The sequence below is a fragment of the Esox lucius genome, chromosome 15, assembly GCF_011004845.1.
Source record: "Esox lucius isolate fEsoLuc1 chromosome 15, fEsoLuc1.pri, whole genome shotgun sequence".
NCBI lineage: Eukaryota > Metazoa > Chordata > Actinopteri > Esociformes > Esocidae > Esox > Esox lucius.
This window is the reverse complement of record NC_047583.1, coordinates 27,261,390-27,285,164: the sequence shown is the minus strand read 5'-3', so window position 1 is coordinate 27,285,164 and position 23,775 is coordinate 27,261,390. Positions and strand designations below refer to the sequence as shown.

Genomic DNA, 23,775 nt, shown 5'->3' with positions numbered 1-23,775 from the left:
GCTACAGTACCAGCAATGCAGCTGGGGTGATGCACAATGACAGCCAATGAGTGCTTCGTTTTAACAGCTGTGCTTCACTTTTTTTCTTCAGCGTTTGGGTGTTGTGTGTAGATTTATGGCCCCCAATAAATATTTGATCAAATATTCTTTAAGTCTAACACAACAAAATGTGGAGAGAGTGAACGGATCTGACAACTTTCCAAAGATGTGGAATATAGGTTGAACAACATGCCACAATACCAGCTTACTTTCAAGCCAGATTTCACCCAGGACAGCCAATGTCTGTAAAGGGATGATATTATCCAGTTAGCAATCCCAATGTAATATGGAATTCAACATCAAGTAAACTCTGAAAAGCAATAAAAAAAAAAGATATATATATATATATATATACATATATACACACACACATATATATATATATATATATACACATATTGTCTTAAAATATTTAATATTTAGCAATTTCCTTGAACTGTGTTGGAGTTAAAAGCTGAAAATAAGGCTACGGTCCTGCTGTTATAGTCGAGGGAAAATGTAAATTTTTCAGTGAAGTCCAACTGTTGAAAAGTATGTGCTTGTGTTTTGTGTTTAAGTTTGATTTCCTTAGCAGAATTCCTGTGGTCTGTTCACCCTTCCTCAGGGTTTAGTGGGGTTGAATGTGGCCTCTGGCAGATCACTTTCCAATGACAGTGAAAAATCCTACTACAGTTCTGCAGTTCTACTGCCCCACTGTGGTGAGATACAGGAATTGCCTCTGACACATGTACACATAACCGCTTACAGGTACAGTAGACTCAGTTAAACAATGTAGATGCAGAAAGTTAACTGCGTCATGGTCAGTTTTCACAACCACTAAAAACATTGAACCATGAAGCACAACTTCGCTCCTGACATTGGGTCGTGGCAACCATGCTGTAACTGGGCAGACGGGTAAGTTTACACATTGATTCAGAGTGGATGAGGGTTAAACCATAGAGTCTTTGCTGTTTTAAAATCATAGCTTTTCAAATGAATCCCCTGGTGCTCTAATTTCATTAAACAATATTTCTGTATTAGGTAAATAACCTGAGCTTCCTTTGGCCCTGAAATGCTCAATCTGATGGTTTTTATGTTAAAAAATACATTTCAAAATATTTACTACAGTACATATTGCCTTGTTTGGCTTGCGGATTGGCCTAGATCCTAAACCCCCCTACCCAGAAGAACAGTCAATAAAAAAAGTTTTTTATCTTTACAACAAATAGTCACATTCGAGTGATGTACCTGTGTCCCAGCCTTAGAAAACTCTTTAGAAAGATAGCTTACACTTTGAAGTGAATTATTGGAGGCCATTAAAACAAGCAAGTGTGGTGATGGCCTGATATGTTAACTATGTTTCTTATTCTTCAGGTTTTATCTATTTCTATTTGTGATATTACCGGACACTTAGCTTCTCTGGTTTGCTACTTCTAGGTAAAGACATGTTGTAGTCAATAGCCATCTGACGACCATTGAAAATAAATGCACATTTATGTGTGAGTATGTATAGATAGATATAGATAGTATACATTAATGATCAGAATACACTACTGTTGTCATTATAGTATTGAAATGTTTAAACTGTAATTCTAGAGATTCTTGACATTGAATTCATCTCAAAGAAACAAAACAAGTTAGGTGTTTTACTGTGTAATAACTGGTTCACCTAATGAGTTAGTACATACAAACGTCAAGACCCTCTCACAAGACTATTAGACGTGGACAGGTCAATTAATATTGCCATTATAACATGCAATTTTATTTAATAATGAAAGAAAGCAAGAAAGCACAGTTGCTTACATATGTAAATAGTATTGAGGACATGCTAAAATACAGGGCTTTTTAAAAGTCTTATGAGATATGCTAGTTATCCTCCCTCCATCTTTCCATTTCTCTCTTATAAGCGAGGTAGAGGTGCATCTATTCCTCATCCTCCGGAGGAGGGACCGGGGGTGGAGTGGGACAGTTCCTGCTCACCTTAGCATACATCGGATTCCACCCCATGTCACTCAAACTCTTCTTAACTTCCTCCTTCCTTGTAAGGTCAGTCCCGTCCCCTGGCCCGGTTGTCATTGGCTCATTATTGGTTGCCACCGATTGTTGGACCAGTTCAGCTGTGTTTTCGTAGTAGCGGAGGGCCAGGTCCACTGGCTCTGTGACCGTGGATGCGTCAACATCAGGCTGTGTGGTGGATTCATCGATGACTTCAGGTTTTGTTTGATCGCTTGGGGTCGTCGGGTCCACTTCCACAGAGGCTACATCTGGAATGAGCTCCCCTATGAGCTCATAGGTGTGCTGGGGATGGAGCCTCAAGGATGGCCCCTGGTCTTCGCCCGCCACACAACCATTCTCCGCAAGCTGAGCTACGAAGTTGGAGCTGAACTCCACAGGGGCGTCCAAGAGGTCCAGGTCCTTCATGATGGCAAAGCCAAGGGGATCACTGTCATACAGGATGGGGACATTGAACAGGTCTGTCTCATTCATGGTGGGGACATTGAGCAGGTCGATATCATTCAAAATGGGGACATTGAGTTGGTCAATATCATTCACAGTGGGGACATTGAGTTGGTCACTGATAGTGGCATTGTCTTTTTTAAGTCGGTTCATGATGGGAGCATCCACTGGTGCCAAGCTGTCCACAACAGGGGTGTCCACTGGTGGAAGTTGGTTTACAATGGAGAAATCCACAGGTTCAGGGTACGTTACAATGGTTGAGTCCCCTATAAGTTCATCCACTGGTGCAAGGCTACCAGGAATATTCATGATGGCGGCACCTTGGGTGTCAAGGTCATTACAGTGAGGAATACATGCAGGTGCAACGTTGGGCCCGTCCACAGCCTCCAGACTGTTTATGACGGGGAGCTTCCGGTTGCCAAAGCCATCTGGAGCATCTGGGACACGGCTCACGATGGAAACATCCGTTGGTTCCACAGGTTTAAGGCTACTCATATTAGAGAAATCCAAGGTGGAGGCTTCCACAGGTCCAAGGATGGGGACCTCAGCAGATTCAAGGCTTTTTACAATGGGGGCTTCCAGGGCATCCCCTGAATAGACAGGAAGAGGTACAGACTTTAGGGGTTTGTGAGCCTCCACCACAGATACGGGGTCTGGGAGAGAATGGATCTCGGGGATGGAGTTCTGGACTTCCCTTTGGTCAGCTATTAAGCAAGAGACAAAGAGAAATGATTCACATAACCTATAGCTTAGGTTATCTGAAACTGAGCTCCATACTCTTTCTGAAGTACACATGGGTGATACGTGATAGCGTACCGTTGTTGACAGTGGTGGTAGGAGAAGGAGATCCAACTGTCATCACAGGGGTTCCATTGACGATCTGCGAGGCACCTGGAGAACCACAAGTAGTGTTTTAAAAGCTTCCTGTAAAAGGCTACTCAGACAATGCATAATCTACGTGAAAGTCAGATAGACACATGGGTGAAATGCATAAGGAGAGAAACTCATAGAGATGAAAGTAGTAATCTGGCGCTGGAAAATGCTCTGCAACACTTACTACACTGTCCTCAGGTATGAGACGCAATCCAGGCAGGAGATTAACACATTACACGCTATTAGACAGCCTTTCTATCAGATCTGGAGGTACCCTTGGCTTATGGCTGAAAATATAAACACAAGAGGTGCAGCAGTTTGGTTTCCAACCTCTCTCGTCTTTTCTGATGTCATTGATCATTGGGTTCTCTCTTGCAGCCAGGGCATCCTCCAGCTTTACCTGTCATTGAAAACATCAGTCAGGAATGAGTACACATTTTGGAAGCAAAGGAAGTATAAGAAACCAATATATTTTTTAAATAGTTATTTATTTAGTAATATAAGTAACTACTAAGCACTTGTTCTGTTGAAATAAAGCTAGCTAACTACAGCTCCGGAAAAAATTAAGAGACCACTGCACTTTTTTCTTTCCTTTCCAAAAAAGTTGAAAAGGAACGTTTTGAGTGAAGAACAGAAGTGTTAAAAATAAGAGACCACTGCAAATTGAACGCTTCTGTTCCTCACTCAATTTTTTCTGGAGCTTTATGTTAAATCCGTTGCCCCGAAATGAAATATAATGTAGCAGTTTATCTGAGCGGCGGACCACGACCAAATACAGTCATCATCATCAACAAAGATAGCCTATTAATTAGTCTGTTTAGTGTCTGTTATTTATACATTTTTTGTAGTTTTCATAGTTCTTTGTCAAGATCTAGTTTTATATGTCTATGCTCAGTTCTTTTGTTTAACCACACCCCTCATCACCTTCATTCGGTTCACCTGTTTTCTGCACCACCAGTTCTCATCATCTCTTGCCTATTTAGTTTGGTCCTTGTTCTTATTTTCTCTCTGATGTATTGTTTGTTCTGACACAACTATACTAAGCCTTTTTAAGTACTTTATTTGAACTTTAGTGTACCGACCTGTTCCTGCCTGTTTGCCTTTGACTCTAATTCCTAGCTTGGTTCCTTACCTGTACCGTTGCCTTTTCCTCTAGTTTTGATACTTAGCCTGTTTTCTGATGATGACTCTAGCTTGAATCTCCTTTACTTTTGCCTGACTTTTTTAGATTCCCTGTGTATGACCTTATGCCTGTTCCTTGACCAAGTTACCAGCCTCCTCCTTTCAGTAGCACTTCGTACGGCAAAAAACATGCAAGAGTTAAATATATTCCAGGATTGCGGACCTCCAAATACAATGGAGCGTTGTCCTGCAACGCAAATATACCTTTACTGGCTGCTCCATAATCAATGAATGATATCTGGGGCAATGCAATGCATTTGGAAACCAGGTGTTTACTATAAAGGGTCTATGCATTGTTCCCTCTCTTTGTCCCATTGATCCCTTAAACTTCTTGGTTTCCTTAGTGAATCTCAACCCTTTTTCTACCCGACTATATGAGCCCAAACCCGACCCCAGGTTTAAGCCTGGACATGGCTGTCATCATTCGTGCTGCCTGTCCCGTCTCTCACCACTCTGATCAGGTTTGACTGGGTTATACCGGTCTCCTCACCGCTGTCCCGGAGCTCAAAGGAATGCCTATAGGAGAACACCGTAGAGGAAATATTACAACAAATGCAATATGGACTGATACAAGATGACATCTTTGTAAAGAATTGGCTGCTTTGCTCTATATTGTACAGTGCATGAAATATTACTGACTTTTATTTCAGTTCCACCTATTCTTTTGCTTTGACTTCAACATGAATACATAGCAGCAACAATTCGAAGATTAAAAAAACATTTCCTTAATGTTTCCTTACATTTTTGGCCTGAAATATTCCCCTTTCTTGCAACTCTGTCAATCAGTTTGCCCCCCCCCCCTCACACACACACACACACACATACAGACACATACACACATACACACACATGTGAAATACTATCCTGGTCTTGTTCGGTAAGGTAAGGGGAGGAGGAAAACAGTTGTGTTATTGTTTAAAATTCTTGTCAACATTACAGGCCGGATTCCACACAATGTCACTTTAAGCAATAAGTCCTGAGGGCTTTAGTATGCAGCTAAATACCACACTGTTTGTATGCACAATGCAAAGCAGAAATACCAAAGCAGAAAGTGCCTTGGTATGATAAACATTTTACCAACATTATTTAAAAAGTAAACAAGTAATTTTGATTCATACCTGCTGTGTACTTAAGCAATAATGCTAAAATGTTTTTGGTATATGGCCAAAACCGTATAGGTGTGATTTTGAAATACTATACCAGTGTAATTTGATCACAGGAGTTTTAACGCTTGTACTGACACTTTGGCACTATAAAAATATTTGAGTGGGGTGGCAATGCATCATACCATAGAAATTCCTGGAACCGAAATTATTTGTCTAGTCTGGAATGTGTGTGTGAAAGAAACTATAAAAGCAAGAATGTGAGTGTGTTTCACATTTTAGCTAGTGATTACCTATAGTACACTGCTAAAAATAATAATTGAAAACAAGTAAATCACAGATCGGGTCTTGATGAACGAAATCTACAGCTCCGGAAATAAATAAGAGACCACTGCACCTTTTTCTTTCCTTTCCAAAAAAGTTGAAAAGGAAGGTTTTAAGTGAAGAACAGAAGGGTTAAAATTAAGAGACCACTGCAAATTGAACGCTTCTGTTCCTGTTCAAAACCTTCCTTTTCAACTTTTTGGAAAGGAAAGAAAAAGGTGCAGTGGTCTCTTAATTATTTCCGGAGATGTATATCAAAGATCAAAATCTGTACTGTACATTGTGTAATTTGTTGAGAGCAAAATGACGTAACAGCGGTCAATGGAAACCAAAATCACACCGAAAATCTAAATAAACATTTGAAATCACTGGCTGTTCAAACTTGAAACACGATTTTCATCACAGCAACTCATAATGTGACTCAGTAGTGTGTATGACCGCCACGTGCCTGTATGCACTCCCAACAACGTCTGGGTTTACTCCTGTTGAGATGGCAGATGGTGTCCTGTGGGACCTCCACCCAGACCTGGATCAGGGCATCAGGGAGCTCCTGGACAGTCTGCGGCGCTACTTGGCGGTGTCGGATGCACCGATGCATAACATCCCAGAGGTTCTCAATTGGATTCAGGTCTGGGGACCGTGAGGGCCAGTAAATGGAATCAATGACTTTGACATCCAGTAACTGCCTACACACTCTGGCCACATGAGGCTGGGCATTGTCCTGCACCAGGAGGAACCCAGGGTCCACTGCACCTGCGTAAGGTCTGACGATGGCTCTGAGGATTTCATCCCGGTACCTAACAGCAGTCATGTTACAATTGGCTACAGTGCCAGCACAGACCTTCCCGAGGGGCATTTGCTGAATGTAAAAAAGTGGGCGGAGTTGTCGGCTAGCACATGGAGGTCTGTGCAACCCACCAAGGTTATGCCTCCCCAGACCATCACTGACCGATCGCTAAACCGGTGATGCGGGAGGATGTTGCAGGCAACATGACGTTCACCACTGCATCTCCAGACTCTTTTACGTCTGTCACGTGTTCAGTGTGAACCTGCTCTCATCTGTGAAGAGAACGGGGCGCCAATGTCGGACCTGCCAATTCTGGTATTCTCTGGCGAATGCCAATCGAGCAGCATGGTGCTGGGCTGTGAGCAGATACCATCCCCTGGTATCTCCTTCATGCTGTTATCCACAACAAACCTTCTTGCAATGGCATGTATGGATGTGACATCCAGGAGGAGCTGGACTACCGGAATGCTACCGGTAGTGACAAGAACACTAGCAAAATGCTAAACTAGAGAAGAATCAGTCAGGAATGGATAAGGAGAGAGCAATTGTCACGTGTGCTCAGTGTTAACCTGCTCTCATGCCACTCTCATGGAGTCTGTTTCTGACAGTTTGGTCAGAAACATGCACACCAGCAGCCTGCTGTAGGTCATTTTGTAGGGCTCTGGCGGTGTTGTTCCTGTTCCGCCTCGTACAAAGGAGCAGATACTGGTCTTGTTGCTGGCTTGATGACATTCTATGGCCCTGTCCAGCTCTCCTTGTGTAACAGCCCATCTCCTGGCATCTCCTCCATGATATTGTGACTGTACTGGGAGACACAGCAAACGCAGACGGCACATATGGATGTGCCGTCCTGGAATAGCTGGACTACCTGAGGAGCTGGACTACCTGAATGGGCTGCAGGGACCGCCTTATGCTACCAGTAGTGACACTGATGCGAGATGCAAAACTAGGGAAGAATCAGTCAGGACGGATATGGAGAGAGCAATCGTCTGTGGCCACCACCTGCAAAACCATTCCCTTTTGGGAGGTTGTCTTGCTGTTTCCTCTCCAGTGCACCTGTTGTCACTTTCATTTGCACCAAAACAGGTGACTCTTTTTCCTAACTAGCCAGAAGTTTAACTGACTTGGTGTTATACTGTGATTATGTGTTCCCTTAATTTTGTAAAGCAGTGTGTATTTAAAGAGTGTCTATATCACGAGTAATCAAGTAGCATGATAATCATAATCTATTTATAATGTACACTATGTGTATTCTTACATACACATTGCTATTCTACATTACTTTCTGCGTATCCCCCAACCTTCCACATTGAGTCCTTTACTCTTAATTGTAAAATGCTCAGTTATTCAAAAATATAAGTTATTCAAATAATGTTAAGATGAATTTTTCACTGACCTTCCACAGTCGGTGCAGAGGGCAAGAAGGATGATGGTCAGGAGGAAGAACAGAGAGAACACAGCAAATTCCGGAGGGAAGAACCCGGGCATGGCTGTTGCCCACGACCCCGCGGCTTCTCCCACCGGTGCCATGGCAACTGCTGCGGTAGCCGGACATGGTGAGAGAGGTAGATAGAGGAGGAGAGAGTGTGGGCAAATGCATGCTTTCAAGTGTGCTCTGGTGAAATTAAAGCGTTGACATACCTACTGGGAGTGTTCATATATCATATTTGTACAGTCAAACTATCAATATGAATATATACTCGCGGACACATTTATGGTTACAAGATCAAATGTAAGTTGGCCAAACAGAGAGAACACATTTGTGCCGTGAAAAGATTCAGCGACACCCTTACTGATTGGAGGAGAATTTGAGAGTGTTCATATGATGCTCATATTTGCTGTGTTGACTAGATTCACAGTATTGTAATTTAATAAGAAGCCATGCCTGCATCCTTATCTACTCTAGGGGGTGTTGTCTAATCCACTTGAGAGTGAGGAGTCTGGTTACACCCTAACAGTACAGATGCTTTATCTTAATCTGAGTAAGTTTATGACAGTAAGAAAATAATTCTGCAGCAGCTGGAAAAGTGAATTGTTAAGTGGCTCATAATTAATGGAAAGTATGGGTTGATAAAAAAAATTGTCAGAGCAAAATCAAGTCAGACTGATTAAGTGGAAATCGTAAGGAGCCTTAAACTGGACTACACAAAAAGTTGGATGAAAATGTCTTTAATTACTAGATGTTAAATGTAAGATACTGCATCTGTACATAGCAAAAACATTGGACTAATGTGTCTGCTAAATGGAACATTTAGCCACTATTTTATTTAAAAAGTGATTGATTTCCATTTCTGTGAGTAATATATTTTCTGTTTTTAAAATGTGTCTAAAAGAATAATGTGCACATGCACAGACTGACAATGTTGTCAATTGCCACATAAGACAAATATCATTCTAGGTAAAAATTTAAATTATGACAAACAGTTCTAAAAATGTTTTTAAAAAAAACATTTGTATGAAAGCATTGTATGTTCATTCAGTACGGAGCTTCTAGAGATTGTAATATATTTGTAATACAGTAAATGCTACTATTTTATATAAAACAAATGCCTTCTCCGATTTATGACAATAACTTCTTCTTGATTGTAATAATCCAATTAAACACATAATCCAGGTCAACATTCTGTAAGAAAGAAAAATATTGTCATTAACATTTAAAACATCTAACATCTGAAAACATGTATAATGAACAATCAATGACTGATTGATTTGAGCCAATCTAAATGGTATTGATTGAAAACCTTTTGATTGAATAATACAAGCCTGTTCTCATGAAAACATATGAGCGAATTCAACTGCTCAAATTGTTACAAAGTACACAGCCTATACTTTGTTAAAACAATCCAATGTATGTTTTGACATTTTTCTTTCTTCCAGGTAACCCATGGGCAAGTATTGCAATCTTTATGTACAAACACACACACACACTTACACAAACACACTCTCTCACACACGCGCTTGTGCAGGTTGTTTCGACCACACCTGAAAACTCACACTTCTAAGAAGTTTCAATGAACAGGTTTTGCCTGCTGCTTTAGGGTTGGAATGTATCCTAAGGGAAGCAAGTTATTTACAATGAAAATTGATGTTAGATGAAAAAAAGTGATTGCCAGTCCTCCTGCCAGAGTGCAGTAAAATTGGAATGACTATCAATATCCTCCCTCCTTGAAGTTACTTTTATTAACTTCAAGAAGTTCAAGTTCAGCTAGTTTATTCATTGACAGCAATACCTGAACAAACAAGACAGAGGGCAAATACAGAACCGCGTGGTAAAATATGTGGTCAACGGTCAGAAGGTTCAGACTGTGCTTCTCCATACAGGCTTTGAAATCTTTAATCGTGAAACACCTTTTTTTTCAAAAGGGTCTTGTGTTGTTTTTTGTGATAGTTGTGTTCTGGAAATGTATATCAAACTGTTCTTGATATTCTTCTAGAAGCCAGTTGAAGAGTATCTCTTGTTGTGCAGGCATTTTGAAACAGATAAGGGGTTACTGCACAGTAATATCAAACAGGCAGCTCTTTTATCTGGGCACAACCCCCAACTAACTAACCCTTGACCAACGCTGTATATTGTATTGTGAGACCCTCTGTGTGACTGACATGATAGAGGAAAAGCGGTAAAATAAATGAGAAAACCCAGTTGATAAAGCGACAAAAAGAAAGATGATGGATAGCAGATGGTATTTTAGATAAAGTTTGAGGAGATACAAAAAAAATGCTAACAAGCATCCAGTATGGTTGGAGTATATATTGTATTTGGAGTGTATACAGGCCTAGAAATACAAACACACACACAGGTACTCACACACAGGTACTCACTGTCTTTTGTATGTCTTCTGCAGGGTCAGACAGATTGGTCTGTGATCTTCTCACAGACGATCAACAGACAGCAACACCTCCTCATCCAAATGCACCATATCTAGAGTTCACTAGAGCCACTGGCTCACTCCATCTCTTTCCCTCTCTCTCTGTCTCTCTCTCTCTCTCTCACTCTCTTCTTACTCTTTTCATTGAGCAGCAGCAACTTTGGCATATGACTTCCTCATTCCCACCCCTTTCTCTCTCTTCCTTGCTTGGTGGAACGTGCTTCATCTCCCTCACCCACTCTAAACAACCTCCAGATACACATTTACATCTTCGCAAGAGCATTCAGAATCATATATATATCATAGCTCAAGTTATTATCTTTTAGTTAGCTCTTTATATTCAACCCTTACTGCAAAATGGTTTGTCCTTTTTTACTGGGTCAAAAATAGGACTGAATTCTGTGCAACAATTTATTTAGCATTGTACTCAAAGCAGTGAAAAGTACTTTATTTGCCGATAACTCATTTATTAAGTAGAATATACTTACTACGACTGAGTTGTGTGGTGGTTCCACCTAGCTTTCTTAGAATGCATAAGTTGCTTTGGATAACAATGTCTGCTAAATAATTAAAATGTAATTTGTAGTGAAAAAGAGGAACCAGGCCAGTGTGAACAGCGGTGTGTTTGGGTAGAGGTTGTTGTAGAGGGGTTATAGTTTGATGTAACCCCAGTGTGCTGAGTGAGACATCAACTATAGGGCGGTGCTAAAACTCTCCATTTCTGACACACACACAGACGCACAGATTCAGTCACGCATTGTGCATGCAATGGCTTTGTCCACTGTATTCATAATGGGCATGGCTCACTAAATCTGCAAGGTCATCTGTGTGTGCTTTCATCAGAGGTTCACATTATTGATAGAGGCATGTGTCAGAATGTCTCATTAATCGGTTCAATGTTTTTTTAATAAACCAAAATATTGTGAAATGCTTCCCAATAGAAACACTGTAACATTGTGGTTTTTCTTGTTTCAAAGTATTCATAGCTGCTTCACAACGCTCCCTCAGTTAGATTATAATGACAGGAGACACTGCCACCAAATGGACAAAAGTGTACATTACAAGTTAGAAAGAATCCATCAACTTTCTCAACATTTTCTAACTTATGATCATCACCAATGGGTTGTGTTCAAATAATTTAACTATACATGTGTGATGGGTCTGTTTCCAGCCTGAGGTCAAATGGCTCTGATGACATCTGAACAGCTGAATTGGCTAATTACATACACCTGCCAGGCCTTTGACTCCCTTGTGTCACACTCGGGGAAATGTAACAAACAAACCTGGATATATGCTAGGAGATGACAAACCACGCTGGCATGTTGCTCTCCTGATAGTTTAGATGATAAGTGTATTAGTCAGAGTGATGGTAGTAGAAGGAATTACTGCTTACCTGTACATACCTTATTTTTGGCTATAAAAGCAGTCTTTTTTTTCATGCTGAAAAATCCCTTGATGCATACAGTTTCTGCAATGCTGTGTCCAGCCTCTTCCTCGTCCTACTTTAAAGTGACTCAATGGCTTCGAACCCATGACACAAGCTATATACAGTGCTACTTGAAATTATGGGAACCCTACTGGGGTGGTCATTATTTCTGTATAAATCATAAAATGAAATCATAAAATTCTTATCTAAACCCCAATATGTAACAAAGACATTCAAAAGAAAGGATGAAAACAAATAATACATTTTCATTGTTTATTTAATAAAAGTGGTTTATGTAACAAAAACTCAGATTTCTTGTGTGCTAACATATGTGAACCCCTTCATTCAATTGCTTGTGGAACTTCCATTCACAGCAAAAAAAGGGATTGTTTGTCCAAATTTAATATTTTTCTCAAAGTATACTTACGAAACAATATTCTTGAAGACACATAGGGTAATTTCTTACTCTGTCCCAGTCTGTAATTAGCGTTATTAGCGTCCAAATTCAAGAATGGAAATGGTTGGTATCACTATCGCAAAGATGTATTGCAAGCGGAAAACTACTCCAAAACACTTCAAACTACATTCAGTAATTTGTCACGGTAGCATTGATTTTTTTAGCTTTATACTGATGAAACAGTCGGCGGAATTAGCAGAATTCTAACTGGAACCAGCAAACTATTTCCTATAGCCACCATACACAGCTTCTGTTCTTCGGCAGTGATTTAAATTTAACCTCAACAAGCTATGTGAAGATAGGTTGCTTTGCCTAGCAGGCCCATTTTCGTCGGTGGATGTCAGAATCATATTTGTAATTGTGGAAAATGCCATGGTCATAAGAAAGGTACAAGGGAGAGGTGACTTGAGCTTTCATTCGTTGACATATCTGTAAGGTCTTTTCATTTTACAGAGCATCGTGACCCACGTTCACTTAGAAGAGGACTAAAGGCGAATGCAATTCCATCAAGTTACCCAGTTCAACCTGTGGAGACGACAGATTGTAAGTAATACTTTCGATTGCTATGATATAATACACAAAGTACACATTGCCTCCTGATATTCCAACCTGGTCTCAGGACACTACGTAGACTATTTTACGTAAATCCATTGCACCCAGTTTTGTATGATATGTGACGTTACGTTAGGTTACATTACAATGCGCCACCAAAACATATGATACATAATGAAATTATTACAAACCCGATTCCAAAAAAGTTGGGACACTGTACAATTGTGAATAAAAACCGAATGCAATGATGTGGAAGTTTCAACATAGATGACATATCAAATGTTTAAACTGAGAAAATGTATCACTTTTTCAAATAAGTTGATTTTAAATTTCATGGCATCAACACATCTCAAAAAAGTTGGGACAAGGCCATGTTTACCACTGTGTGGCATCCCCTCTTCTTTTTATAACAGACTGCAAACGTCTGGGGACTGAGGAAACAAGTTGCTCAAGTTTATGAATAGGAATGTTGTCCCATTCTTGTCTAATACAGGCTTCTAGTTGTTCAACTGTCTTAGGTCTTCTTTGTCACACCTTCCTCTTTATGACGCGCCAAATGTTTTCTATGGGTGAAAGATCTGGACTGCAGGCTGGCCATTTCAGTACCCGGATCCTTCTTCTATGCAGCCATTACATTGTAATTGATGCAGTATGTGGTCTGACATTGTTATGTTGGAAAATGCAAGGTCTTCCCTTAAAGAGACGACATCTGGATGGGAGCATATGTTGTTCTAGAACTTGGATATAACTGTCAGCATTGATGGTGCCTTTCCAGATGTGTAGGCTGCCCATGCCACACACGCTCATGCAACCCCATACCATCAGAGATGCAGGCTTCTGAACTGAGCGCTGATTACAACTTGGGTTGTCCTTGTCCTCTTTGGTCCGGATGACATGGCGTCCCAATTTTCCAAAATGTACTTCAAATTTTGATTAGTCTGACCACAGACCACTTTTCCACTTTGCCACAGTCCATTTTAAATTATCCCAAAGAATGGATCCTGTTTAGATACAGTTTCTTTTTTGACCTATAGAGTTTTAGCCGGCAACGGCGAATGGCACGGTGGATTGTGTTCACCGACAATGTTTTCTAGAAGTATTTCTGAGGTCATGTTGTGATTTCCATAACAGTATCATTCCTGTATGTGATGCAGTGCCGTCTGAGGGCCCGAAGATCACGGGCATCCAGTATGGTTTTCCGGCCTTGACCCTTACGCACAGAGATTGTTCCAGATTCTGTGAATCTTTGGATGATATTATGCACTGTATATGATGATGACTTCAAATTCTTTGCAATTTTTCTCTGAGAAACTCCTTTCTGATATTGCTCCACTATTTTTCGCCGCAGCATAAGGGGAATTGGTGATCCTCTGCCCATCTTGACTTCTGAGAGACACTGCCACTCTGAGAGGCTCTTTTTATACCCAATCATGTTGCCAATTGACATAATAAATTGCAAATTGGTCCTCCAGCTGTTCCTTATCTTCAGGCCTCTTATTGCTACATGTCCCAACTTTTTTGGAATGTGTAGCTCTCAATATTTGGCATGACATTACAAAATGTCTCACTTTCAACATTCGATATGTTATCTATATTCTATCGTGAAATAAATATGAGTTTATGAGATTTGTAAATTATTCCATTCCTTTTTTACTCACAATTTGTACAGTGTCCCAACTTTTTTGGAATCGGGTTATTAAAACGTAAAATAACAAACGAACGCCAGACATTGCATTGCATTGCATCATCTTCCGCTTATCCGGGGCCGGGTCGCGGGGGCAGCAGTCTAAGCAGGGATGCCCAGACTTCCCTCTCCCCAGACACTTCCTCCAGCTCTTCCAGGGGGACACCGAGGCGTTCCCAGGCCAGCCGGGAGACATAGTCCCTCCAGCGTGTCCTAGGTCTTCCCCGGGGTCTCCTCCCGGTGGGACGGGACCGGAACACCTTCCCAGGAAGGCGTTCCGGAGGCATCCGAAACAGATGCCCAAGCCACCTCAGCTGACCCCTCTCGATGTGGAGGAGCAGCGGCTCTACTCTGAGCTCCTCCTGGGTGACCAAGCTTCTCATCTCTAAGGGATCGCCCAGCCACCCTGCGGAGAAAGCTCATTTCGGCCGCCTGTATCCGGGATCTTGTCCTTTCGGTCATGACCCAAAGCTCATGACCATAGGTGAGAGTAGGAATGTAGATTGACTGGTAAATCGAGAGCTTCACCTTGCGGCTCAGCTCTTTCTTCACCACGACAGACCGATACAACGACTGCATTACTGCAGAAGCTGCACCGATCCGTCTGTCAATCTCCCGTTCCATCCTTCCCTCACTCGTGAACAAGACCCCTAGATACTTAAACTCCTCCACTTGAGGCAGGCACTCTCCACCAACCTGAAGTGGGCAAGCCACCCTTTTCCGACTGAGGACCATGGCCTCGGATTTGGAGGTGCTGATTTTCATCCCCACTGCTTCACACTCGGCTGCAAACCGTCCCAGTGCATGCTGAAGGTCCTGGTTAGAAGGGGCCAACACAACAAAGAGCAGAGATGAAATTGTGTGGTCCCCAAACCTGACACCCTCCGGCCCCTGGCTGCGCCTAGAAATTCTGTCCATAAAGATTATGAACAGAACCGGCGACAAAGGGCAGCCCTGCCGGAGTCCAACATGCACAGGGAACAAGTCTGACTTACTGCCGGCAATGCGGACCAAGCTCCTGCTTCGATCGTACAGGGACCTGACAGCCCTTAGCAAAGGACCCAGGACCCCATATTCCCGAAGCACTCTCCACAGGATGCCGCGAGGGACACAGTCGAATGCCTTCTCCAAATCCACAAAACACATGTGGACTGGTTGGGCAAACTCCCATGAACCCTCCATCACCCTGTAGAGGGTATAGAGCTGGTCCAGTGTTCCACGGCCTGGACGAAAACCACACTGTTCCTCCTGAATCCGAGGTTCTACTATCGGCCGTATTCTCCTCTCCAGAACTCTGGCATAGACTTTCCCGGGGAGGCTGAGAAGTGTGATCCCCCTATAGTTGGAACACACCCTCCGGTCCCCCTTCCTAAAAGGAGGGACCACCACCCCGGTCTGCCATCCCAGAGGCACTGCCACGCGATGTTGCACAGGCGTGTCAGCCAAGACAGCCCCACAACATCATAACTGAACACCGCTCGGGTTCAGATCAGGGGGGCCGGTCCTCCCAATCACGCCCCTCCAGGTGTCACTGTCGTTGCCCACGTGGGCGTTGAAGTCCCCCAGTAGAACGATAGAGTCCCCAGTCGGAGCACTTTCCAGCACCCCTCCCAGAGACTCCAAGAAGGTCGGGTACTCTGCACTGCCGTTCGGCCCGTAGGCACAAACAACAGTGAGAGACCTATCCCTGACCCATAGGCGCAGGGAAACAACCCTCTCGTTCACCGGGGTAAACTCCAACACATGGCGGCAGAGCTGGGGAGCTATAAGCAAACCCACACCAGCCCGCCGCCTCTCACCATGGGCAACTCCAGAGTGGTGAAGAGTCCATCCTCTCTCAAGGATTGTGGTTCCAGAGCCCAAGCCGTGCGTAGAGGTGATCCCGACTACCTCTAGTCGGAACCTCTCAACCTCACGCATGATCTCAGGCTCCTTCCCCGCCCGCGAGGTGACATTCCACGTCCCTAGAGCTAATTTCCGTGTCCAGGGATCGGGTTGTCTAGGCCCCCGCCTTCGACTGCCGCCCGATCCTCTCTGCACCGGCCCCTTATGGTCCCTCCTGTGGGTGGTGAGCCCACGGGAGGGCGGCCCTATGTCGCTCGTTCAGGCTGGGCCCGGCCGGGCCCCATGGGGAAAGGCCCAGCCACCAGGCGCTCGCGAACGAGCCCCAACCCCAGGCCTGGCTCCAGGGTGGGGCCGCGGCTGCGCCATGCCGGGCGACGTCACGGAACACACGATTTCTTTCATCATTAAGGGGTTTTTGAACGCCAGACAAACGTATGATATTTACGAACGCTATGAAAGACACATTTTATACAAAATGTTTAAGCTGTGTTTCGAACCAGCAACATTTGGATGAGAAGGTAGTCACCCTACCCACTGCCCCACAATGGATATGTCTATTTAGAATGAGTATAAACATGATCGTTAGAATATGTTATAAAAGCATTTTATCGTTAAAGTTAGGTTAATGTAAGGCATAACAGCATTGGAGTTAGGGTTAAGGTTAGATATCACAGCACTGGGGTTAAGGTTAGGGTTAAGGTTTGGGTTATGGTTAGGAAACAAAAAAGGTTTGGTTAGGTCGCAAATCTCTGGGGTTCAGGTTAGGGTTGGGGTTAAGGTTAGGTATCACAGCACTGGGATTAAGGTTAGGGTTATGGTTTGGGTTAGGATTACAAAGAAAATCACTTCAAACACATTTACATTGTGACAGTACCACTCACCCTTATTGTTAACAGATTTGGAGCAAGGGGTAGTGTGCCTGTCTGGAATGTGTGAGGTCGCTGGTTTGAAAGGCGGGTTTCACATATTTTTTTTAATCCATTTCAACTCTAACGTTAATTTACTGAACATAATATATCTTAAAAGAAATCCCCTGGCAAAAATGTACGTACAATTGTGTATGTAGTGTCCCGAGACCAGGCGGGATGTTCTGGGCAAGGTTTGGGGATTACCATCGCCCCCCTTTAGCTGCTGGGAAGCTTCTATTTGGTCAATTCATCATATGTGTATTTTTAGGTTATAAAATGTAAGGCTCTATCCCAAAAAAAGATATCTTCCTGCTTGTATTCAGAGTCAGACATAATATATATGTATATATATATATATATATATATATATATATATATATATATATATATATATATATATATATATATATATATATATACTCAGCAAAAAAAGAAACGTCCCTTTTTCAGGACTGTGTATTTCAACAATAATGTTGTAAAAATCCAAATAATTTTACAGATTTTCATTGTAAAGGATTTAAACAATGTTTTCCATGCATGTTCAATTAACCATAATCAATTAATTAACATGCACCTGTGGAATGGTCGTTAAGACCTTAACAGCTTACAGAGAGTAGGCATTTAAGGTCACAGTTCCAAAAACGCAGGACACTAAAGAGACTTGTCTACCGACTGTGAAAAACACCTAAAGAAAGTGGCATGGTTGTTGGTGTCAGACGGGCCGGTCTGAGTATTTCACAATCTGCTCAGTTACTGGGATTTTCACGCACAACCATTGCTAGGGTTTACAAAGAATGGTGTGAAAAGGGAAAAACATCCAGTATGCGGCATTCCTGTGGGCGAAAATGTCTTGTTGAGGCTAGAGGTCAGAGGAGAATGGACTTGTTACAACCGAGGTATGCAGCAAAGCATTTGTGAAGCCACAACACGCACAACCTTGAGGCAGATGGGGGCAGAATATATATATTCTGCCCTTGATTTGCACTTCTGGTTAGATGCTAACTGCATTCCGTTGTACTGTACTTGTACTGTTCAGTGACAATAAAGTTGAATCTAATCTAATAGTAATGGGTAACTGAGGCTTTCTGAAGCATTTGAGGCTTTTATCAAAATGGTTTGAAAATTGGTTCAATTTCTTGTGGCTTTGAAACTCACTGCACAGTGGTGTCACCTGTTGGTCAGGAATAAAAATCCAATGTTTAATGATCATATAGATGTCTTTTCCACAATATCCAACATGACTTCATAGCGCAGTGGTTGGGCATGCACTTTCCAAAAGGGAAATTGTAATGCCTGGTTTGTATCGAGTGTTCTTCTTGCCTTTCCAGCTAGGATTTTGCTGGACCACGTAAGCAGAGCCAGTTAAGAAGAACGAATGTCTCTTACTGAGGGAGTGACTAAATAGCGTGGTGGTTAGAGAAGCCAACTTATGAACTATAGGTCCTCTGTTCATATCTTCTCGCAGGCGAAGCAATGTACCCTATATGAATTATTCTGTATAGACAAAAACTTTGCTGGCATAACATACAGTAGTTATGTTATAGTAAGCCTTAACTGAAATAACATACAGTAGTTACGTTATAGTAAGCCTTAACTGAAACTGTATACGGATATATTGCAACTGTTTCTGACATGGAAAAGTTCATCTTCAGTCTCGCTAGCAATGGCTCAATTCTTATGATCATTCCTAGTCAGTTTAACACAATCCTCAATGGAGTCAAGCGACTGCTAATTTATTAATTATTTCTGGTAGATTCCACGATTCTCTCGTCTTTTCACTTGATGAAAAAGTTAGTTATCATTGCCTTTATTAATAGTTACTTTATAAATGTAATTCACGAATGAAAGAAAAAAGTATGTTGTTTTGCCATGAAATAAAAAAATATGTTCTTATGCCATGAAATTAAATAGCTTTGGCAGACAAGCTAGCAATTGCTCTATTCTTATGACTATTCCAGCAAATTAGTAGATATCGGTTAAGCTAATAACTGGCTAATACGGTGTTAAAACAACCAGTTGCAAAAAATGGCATACATAGACGCTATTTGTGGTGGAGGTAAACTTAGAAAGATACGTTAATCAGTTTATCTGTATTAATGTCATTCACGAATGGTCAATGAACTGTTAAAAACGGCCAGTGGCTAAAGAGGATTTGTTCAAGACATACAGTGGGGAGAACAAGTATTTGATACACTGCCGATTTTGCAGGTTTTCCTACAAAATCGCATGTAGAGGTCTGTCATTTTTATCATAGGTACACTTCAACTACGAGAGACGGAATCTAAAACAAAAATCCAATCACATTGTAGGAATTTTAAATAATTAATTTGCATTTTATTGCATGACATAAGTATTTGATCACTGTTAGTTTTCCTTTAAGAAGCCCTCCTGTTCTCAACTTTTTACCTGTATTAACTGCACCTGTTTGAACTCGTTACCTGTATAAAAGACACCTGTCCACATACTCAATCAAACATACTCCAACCTCTCCACAATGGCCAAGACCAGAGAGCTGTGTTAGGACATCAGGGAAAAATTGTAGATCTGCACAAGGCTGGGATGGGCTACAGGACAATAGGCAAGCTGCTTGGTGAGAAGGCAACAACTGTTGGCGCAATTATTAAAAAATGGAAGAAGTTCAAGATGAAGGTCAATTTCCCTCGGTCTGGGGCTCCATGCAAGATCTCACCTCGTGGGGCATCAATGATCATGAGGAAGGTGAGGGATCAGCCCAGAACTACACGGCAGGACCTGGTCAATGACCTGAAGAGAGCTGGGAGCACAGTCTCAAAGAAAACCATTAGTAACACACTACGCCGTCATGGATTAAAATCCTGCAGCACACGCAAGGTCCCCCTGCTCAAGCCAGCCCATCTGAAGTTTGCCAGTGACCATCTGGATGATCCAGAGGAGGAATGGGAGAAGGTCATGTGGTCTGATGAGACAAAAATAGAGCTTTTTGGTCTAAACTCCACTCGCTGTGTTTGGAGGAAGAAGAAGGATGAGTACAACCCCAAGAACACCATCCCAACCGTGAAGCATAGAGGTGGAAACATCATTCTTTGGGCATGCTTTTCTGCAAAGGGGACAGGATAGACTGCACCGTATTGAGAGGAGGATGGATGGGGCCATGTATCGTGAGATCTTGGCCAACAACCTCCTTCCCTCAGTAAGAGCATTGAAGATGGGTCGTGGCTGGGTCTTCCAGCATGACAACAACCAGAAACACACAGCCAGGGCAACTAAGGAGTGGCTCCGTAAGAAGCATCTCAAGGTCCTGGAGTGGCCTAGCCAGTCTCCAGACCTGAACCCAATAGAAAATCTTTGGAGGGAGCTGAAAGTCTGTATTGCCCAGCGACAGCCCCGAAACCTGAAAGATCTGGAGAAGGTCTGTATGGAGGAGTGGACCAAAATCCCTGCTGCAGTGTGTGCAAACCTGGTCAAGAACTACAGGAAACATATGATCTCTGTAATTGTAAACAAAGGTTTCTGTGCAAATTAATTATTTAGAAATCCTACAATGTGAATTTCTGGATTTTTGTTTTAGATTCCGCCACTCACAGTTGAAGATTACCTATGATAAAAAAATGACAGACTTCTACATGCTTTGTAAGTGGGAAAACCTGCAAAATCGGCAGTGTATCAAATACTTGTTCTCCCCACTGTACATATGCCGGGTGTCAGCATAGACAAGAGGCTATACTGACAGCCAGCAAACATACAGCTACATGGTGTAGCTGTTAACGACACAGCTTTTCACATGGTTTGAATCTAGAGAAGGCAACACTTGTTATTGCGGGCCAGCTGAACTAGGTTTGCCTGCATCCATTCTAATATTCTAATAACAGTGTCATAAGATACACAAAAGAAAAATAATTATTTAAACAACAATGAACAGTATAATTTGCACTCAAACAGTTAAACATGATCTGGATTAGATCTCGCTCCATGACAAGTAAGAGAGTGGGATTCGGCGACACTACCAAATGCATCATTGCTGGACTTAAATAAGGTGAAATAAACTAAATAAGGTGACCAGCTATGATGCATTGAAAGCTCGTGAAGTTCGACTCACTTTCCTGATCTGGATCTCTTTGAATTGTTCAGTAAAAAGAACAAATCTTTCGACTCATTTAATTAATTTGAGGACATTTTTCATCTGTCCAGCCTACCACCAGTCCTTTCCAGTGGCCAATATCTGTGCCCCAATTCACAGACTTACACCCCATCGAGTGCTTGTGAGCCAAGGACTCATTTTAGCAGTGGAGTAATTTGTTTCGCCTCAACACAAATTCAAAATTGCTGCCCATCAACATCCCACCACACATGATGTGCAATAAGGCCTCGATCACACCTACTGCGTCAAAACAGAATGCTTGCAGAACATTTTGTGCAGCTACAAAATTAATCCACAAATGTTGCATGCCGCTCTTTATAAAATGGAGATAATTATTTTCGCTGAGCATAGTGTGTGTAGCTACCTACGTAGGCTACCAATTATTGGCTACCATAAATTTGGTTTGTGGTCCTACCATCTGGAACAGTTGATTGTTTTGGCATTGGTGCTGATGAAAGTAGATACGAAATTCCATTCCTATAAGCCGAAACTCTTCAATTACAGGTGCTGGTCATAAAATTAGAATATCATCAAAAAGTTGATTTATTTCAGTAATTCCATTCAAAAAGTGAAACTTGTATAATGTATACATTCATTCCACACAGACTGATATATTTCAAGTGTTTATTTCTTTTAATTCTATGATTATAACTGACAACTAATGAAAACCCCAAATTCAGTATCTCAGAAAATTTGAATATTGTGAAAAGGTTCAATATTGAAGACACCTGGTGCCACACTCTAATCAGCTAATTAACCCAAAACACCTGCAAAGGCCTTTAAAGGGTCTCTCAGTCTAGTTCTGTAGGCAACACAATCATGGGGAAGACTGCCGACTTGACAGCTGTCCAAAAGAAAACCATTGACACCTTGCACAAGGAGGGCAAGACACAAAAGGTCATTGCTAAAGAGGCTGGCTGTTCACATAGCTCTGTGTCCAAGCACATTAATAGAGAGGTGAAGGGAAGGAAAAGATGTGGTACAAAAAAGTGTACAAGCAATAGGGATAACCGCACCCTGGAGAGGATAGTGAAACAAAACCCATTCAAAAATGTGGGGAGATTCACAAAGAGTGAACTGCAGCTGGAGTCAGTGCTTCAAGAACCATCACGCACAGACATATGCAAGACATGGGTTTCAGCTGTCGCATTCCTTGTGTCAAGCCACTCTTGAACAAGACACAGCGTCAGAAGCATCTCGCCTGGGCTAAAGACAAAAAGGACTGGACTGCTGCTGAGTTATGTTCTCTGTTGAAAGTAAATTTTGCATTTCCTTAGGAAATCAAGGTCTTAGACTCTGGAAGAAGAGAGGAGAGGCACAGAATCCACGTTGCTTGAAGTCCAGTGTAAAGTTTCCACAGTCAGTGATGGTTTGGGGTGCCATGTCATCTGCTGGTGTTGGTCCACTGTGTTTTCTGAGGTCCAAGGTCAACGCAGCCGTCTACCAGGAAGTTTTAGAGCATTTCATGCTTCCTGCTGCTGACCAACTTTATGGAGATGCAGATTTCATTTTCCAACAGGACTTGGCAACTGCACACAGTGCCAAAACTACCAGTACCTGGTTTAAGGACTATGGTATCCCTGTTCTTAACTGGCCAGCAAACTGGCCTGACCTTAACCCTATAGAAAATCTATGGGGTATTGTGAAGAGGAAGATGTGATACGCCAGACCCAACAATGCAGAAGAGCTGAAGGTCACTATCAGAGCAACCTGGGCTCTCATAACACCTGAGCAGTGCCACAGACTGATCAACACCATGCCACGCCACATTGCTGCAGTAATTCAGGCAAAAGGAGCCCCAACTAAGTATTGAGTGCTATACATGCTCATACTTTTCATGTTCATACTTTTCAGTTGGCCAACATTTCTAAAAATATTTTTTTTGTATTGGTCTTAAGTAATATTCAAATTTTCTGAGATACTGAATTTGGGATTTCCATTCGTTGTCAGTTATAATCATCACAATTCAGAGAAATGAACATTTGAAATATATCAGTCTGTGTGTAATGAATGAATATAATACACAAGTTTGAATGGAATTACTGAACTAAATCAAAGTTTTGATGATATTCTAATTCTATGTCCAGCACCTGTAGCCGGTGAATGTCCCCAACCTTTTTTTCGCAATCTCAGCAGTTGGTCTCATTGTTGTACGAGCCTATCAATACTAACTTGA

General features: G+C 42.0%; 1 protein-coding gene across 4 annotated transcripts; it reads right to left on the bottom strand.

Moving 5' to 3' along the window:
* Window positions 1–1,752: 1,752 nt before the first annotated feature.
* Window positions 1,753–11,212, bottom strand: si:ch73-204p21.2. Of its 4 annotated transcripts, none has more exons than XM_010878720.5 (6): window positions 11,099–11,212; window positions 8,141–8,282; window positions 4,980–5,046; window positions 3,679–3,748; window positions 3,292–3,366; window positions 1,753–3,179 (listed from the first exon to the last, which is right to left on the bottom strand). In XM_010878720.5, the coding sequence occupies exons 2-6, from the start codon at window positions 8,272–8,274 to the stop codon at window positions 1,942–1,944; spliced, it is 1,584 nt and encodes a 527-aa protein (XP_010877022.2). In that variant the 5' UTR covers window positions 8,275–8,282; window positions 11,099–11,212; the 3' UTR covers window positions 1,753–1,941. The 4 variants fall into 4 exon arrangements, with proteins under 4 accessions (XP_010877022.2, XP_010877023.2, XP_010877021.2 ...); XM_010878721.3 differs by lacking the exon at window positions 11,099–11,212 and adding an exon at window positions 10,564–10,897 and having other exon boundaries at window positions 1,753–3,065; XM_010878719.4 differs by lacking the exon at window positions 11,099–11,212 and adding an exon at window positions 10,550–10,896.
* Window positions 11,213–23,775: the final 12,563 nt, after the last annotated feature.

What these genes read in the sequence shown, in the direction of transcription:
- si:ch73-204p21.2 (XM_010878720.5), bottom strand. Translation starts at nt 8,274, where the DNA reads ATGGCACCGGTGGGAGAAGCCGCGGGGTCGTGGGCAACAGCCATGCCC. An exon ending in AGTCAAACCTGATCAGAGTG is followed by an intron (nt 3,749 to 4,979) that starts GTGAGAGACGGG and finishes TTTCAATGACAG; the next exon opens with GTAAAGCTGGAGGATGCCCT. An exon ending in CATCAGAAAAGACGAGAGAG is followed by an intron (nt 3,367 to 3,678) that starts GTTGGAAACCAA and finishes GTGGTTCTCCAG; the next exon opens with GTGCCTCGCAGATCGTCAAT.